At 56.3% G+C, this 2,554-nt stretch overlaps 2 protein-coding genes across 2 annotated transcripts in view; both read left to right on the plus strand.

The window, feature by feature from the left end:
- PPTG_24670 (hypothetical protein) overlaps positions 1-1,633 on the plus strand; it is a gene marked incomplete at both ends in the record, with an annotated part of 2,164 nt that extends 531 nt beyond the window's left edge. Inside the window, 3 exons of the mRNA XM_008918172.1 lie at positions 62-699; positions 749-1,091; positions 1,208-1,633. Coding sequence (XP_008916420.1) covers positions 62-699; positions 749-1,091; positions 1,208-1,633 — 1,407 coding nt within the window. The remainder of the gene's footprint in view (positions 1-61; positions 700-748; positions 1,092-1,207) is intronic.
- Positions 1,634-1,763: 130 nt separating this feature from the next.
- PPTG_19681 (hypothetical protein) lies at positions 1,764-2,237 on the plus strand (the record flags this gene model as incomplete). Its single annotated transcript, XM_008918173.1, has 1 exon — positions 1,764-2,237. One exon carries the CDS (start codon positions 1,764-1,766, stop codon positions 2,235-2,237), a length of 474 nt encoding a protein of 157 aa, XP_008916421.1.
- Positions 2,238-2,554: the final 317 nt, after the last annotated feature.

The following is a 2,554-nucleotide window of genomic DNA, read 5'->3' on the forward strand; positions in this document are numbered from 1 at the left end:
ACCGGAAACACGCCGATGGAGGCTCAGGACCATGATGATGTGGTCATGGTAAATGTCCAAGACGTTCATGGTGACAACCAGCAGGCTCCATCCGTCCGGTAGATACTGCATGTCCGCCATGTTCAGTAGGGACAGCAAGATCCACCAGCACCACAAGCTCAACGAGCACCACCAGTACGACCGGGAATCGCGGCGAATCCGGGAAGAGATAGTGACGGAGACGCTGATAGCAGTGACCATGACGGTGGCGACGATGGAGGACGGGGTCAGCAAGCCACCAGCAGCCCCGGTGGGGGATGGAGGGGATGCAAGGCGTGGAGCACCAGCGGGACCGGTTGTCATGGCACCCCATGGTACCACCACCAGCACAGCACAGGCAGCACAACAGCCGTACGGAGCTCCGGCCACATCTACATGGGTCTATCAAGCGCCTCGTCATGAAAGGAAGCTAAGATTGCCAAAGTTTAAAGGCCTAGATGTACCCAAACTGACAGTGAAAGCCTGGCTGAAGGCGATAAATAACGAGCTACGGCGGCAGACAGCGATCCTACGGACGAAGTGGCGGGAGCACGAAGTCTTAATCGAAATGGTCGCTAATTTGGAATGTGAAGCTCTGCTGTGGTACGACACCGTAGAGGACTCCTTCAACCGACGTGAGGATCAGACCTTCGGGAACTTGAGCCGGTTGATGAAAGGCAGGTACATGGTACAACGATCGAATCCTGAAGTGGTTGCCAGACTTCGACAGCGGCGACAGCAGCGAGGAGAGCCCCTTGTGGCACGCGACTCTTGTACGGGGACACCGCCCAACCACACTTAACGAAGCCGTTAACGCAGCCGTCGATCAAGTCGGGGAATACGGAGAAGGTTACGGTGTCGGCCTGGCAATGGCTTTGCGCACTCAGGATGAGCGAGCGGCTACGGCAGGTGCGACGGCGGCTCCGGTGCCAAACGCGGCCCCAATGCGACCTTCACTAGGGACTACGGAACTGGGTGCTGTTGTCTCCGGCTACGAGAATTACGGACTGGTGAATCGTTCAGACTTCCAGTATGGCATTGAAGGCAGGCTGATGGTACCCAAGAACAACACCGTACTTTAAGGAGCTGAACAATGGAATGCCGTGATCCCAGTTGGATATCGGCTCGTTCCGGAAGAGGCAGTGACATCTGACTACGCATCAACCTGCAAGCTGTGGGACCAACTCAGAACACCGGGCAACGGCAACATATGACGCGAAACCAACGATCGGATGGGGGAGGAAAGCCGAACCGCCGTGCTGGGAAGACCTTTAAGTTGGAAGGACAAAACACCGGTCAGCAGATGCAGCAACAGTCGAATAATCGATGGTCAGGTGACAGTGGTAGCGGAAATACTGAGCCTTTACGGACCAAGGAAGATCGATTACGGAACCACCAGCGATACTTGGACAGGAGGACGCAGCCGCAGGCACCAAGGATGGCTACAGTGAAACCAGACGACATGTACTTCTATTGCCATGGCTTTGGTCATCATACGCATGCCTGCGAGTTGAAGAAGGCTGATTTGGAAGAGAGCAGCCCTGTGGTTGGGCCCAACGCTGACGTCCACAACAACAACTCTGATAACGGTGCGGGAAACGAATCCAGGATGTAGGGGCCCCGGCTCGGCATCCTGCAGAACTTTCACGGGGTTAGGAGCAGAGCGAGGAACCATCGTCTGGAGAAGGCGCCTTGGCTGCGAAGGAGGTTAATTTCTACAGACAGGTGGAGGAGGTGGAAACACCATGAGGCGGAAGAGTGAAGGACGGAAGAGTATGTGGTCGCCAACGAAAGAGAAAGCGGAGATCTCCAGAGCAAGACTTGGAGCAGCCGGCAAAAAACCGAGGGCACCGGAAGGCGGAGGAGAGAGACAACAGGTGCTAGCAACGGTGCTGGGCGGCGGTACGCGTCTGAAGGACGCCACATCCGACCAGCAAGGGGTGGAGGACCAACTAGTTGAGGATGCAGGTAACGGCAATCAACCAGCGAGGGGCGTTGTGGCGGTGGAACAGCCCGTGGTGACGATCAGACGGGTGCACTTCGAAGATGAGCAGGTGTTCACGCGTGGGGTTGGCGAGACAGCACCGTTCAAGGGAGAGGATCCTACGACAAATGACCTCACTGCCGAGGCCAAAACCTCAGTAACCAGCTGTGTCAGGATGGAAGTACTGCCCACGGAACAAGTGAACGCGGGGTGCGTGAGAGCTAACGGCAAGTAGAAGAGCCCACAGATGGAATAATCCGCGAGACTGACGAAGACGAAGAAATCAAGGGCGTCGTTACGGATAACAGTACCAACCCACCACAGTGCAACGGGGTACCTTCGACTGGGGATGTCGCGGCGCTCACACAGCTGATGAATGAGTTGACGATGGAGGCACGACGACGCGACGAGCCTCGGGCAAAGATACTACGACTAAAGGTAGCGCAGAGGTAGGAGGACATCCAAAAAGCGGAGGCGGATCGACGATGGGAGAATACGCAAGCCACGAAGCAGGAAAAGGTGTTTCGCCGGGCTTGCATCCGGACGATGTAC

This window comes from Phytophthora parasitica, assembly GCF_000247585.1.
Source record: "Phytophthora parasitica INRA-310 unplaced genomic scaffold supercont2.152, whole genome shotgun sequence".
Classification (NCBI taxonomy): domain Eukaryota; phylum Oomycota; class Peronosporomycetes; order Peronosporales; family Peronosporaceae; genus Phytophthora; species Phytophthora nicotianae.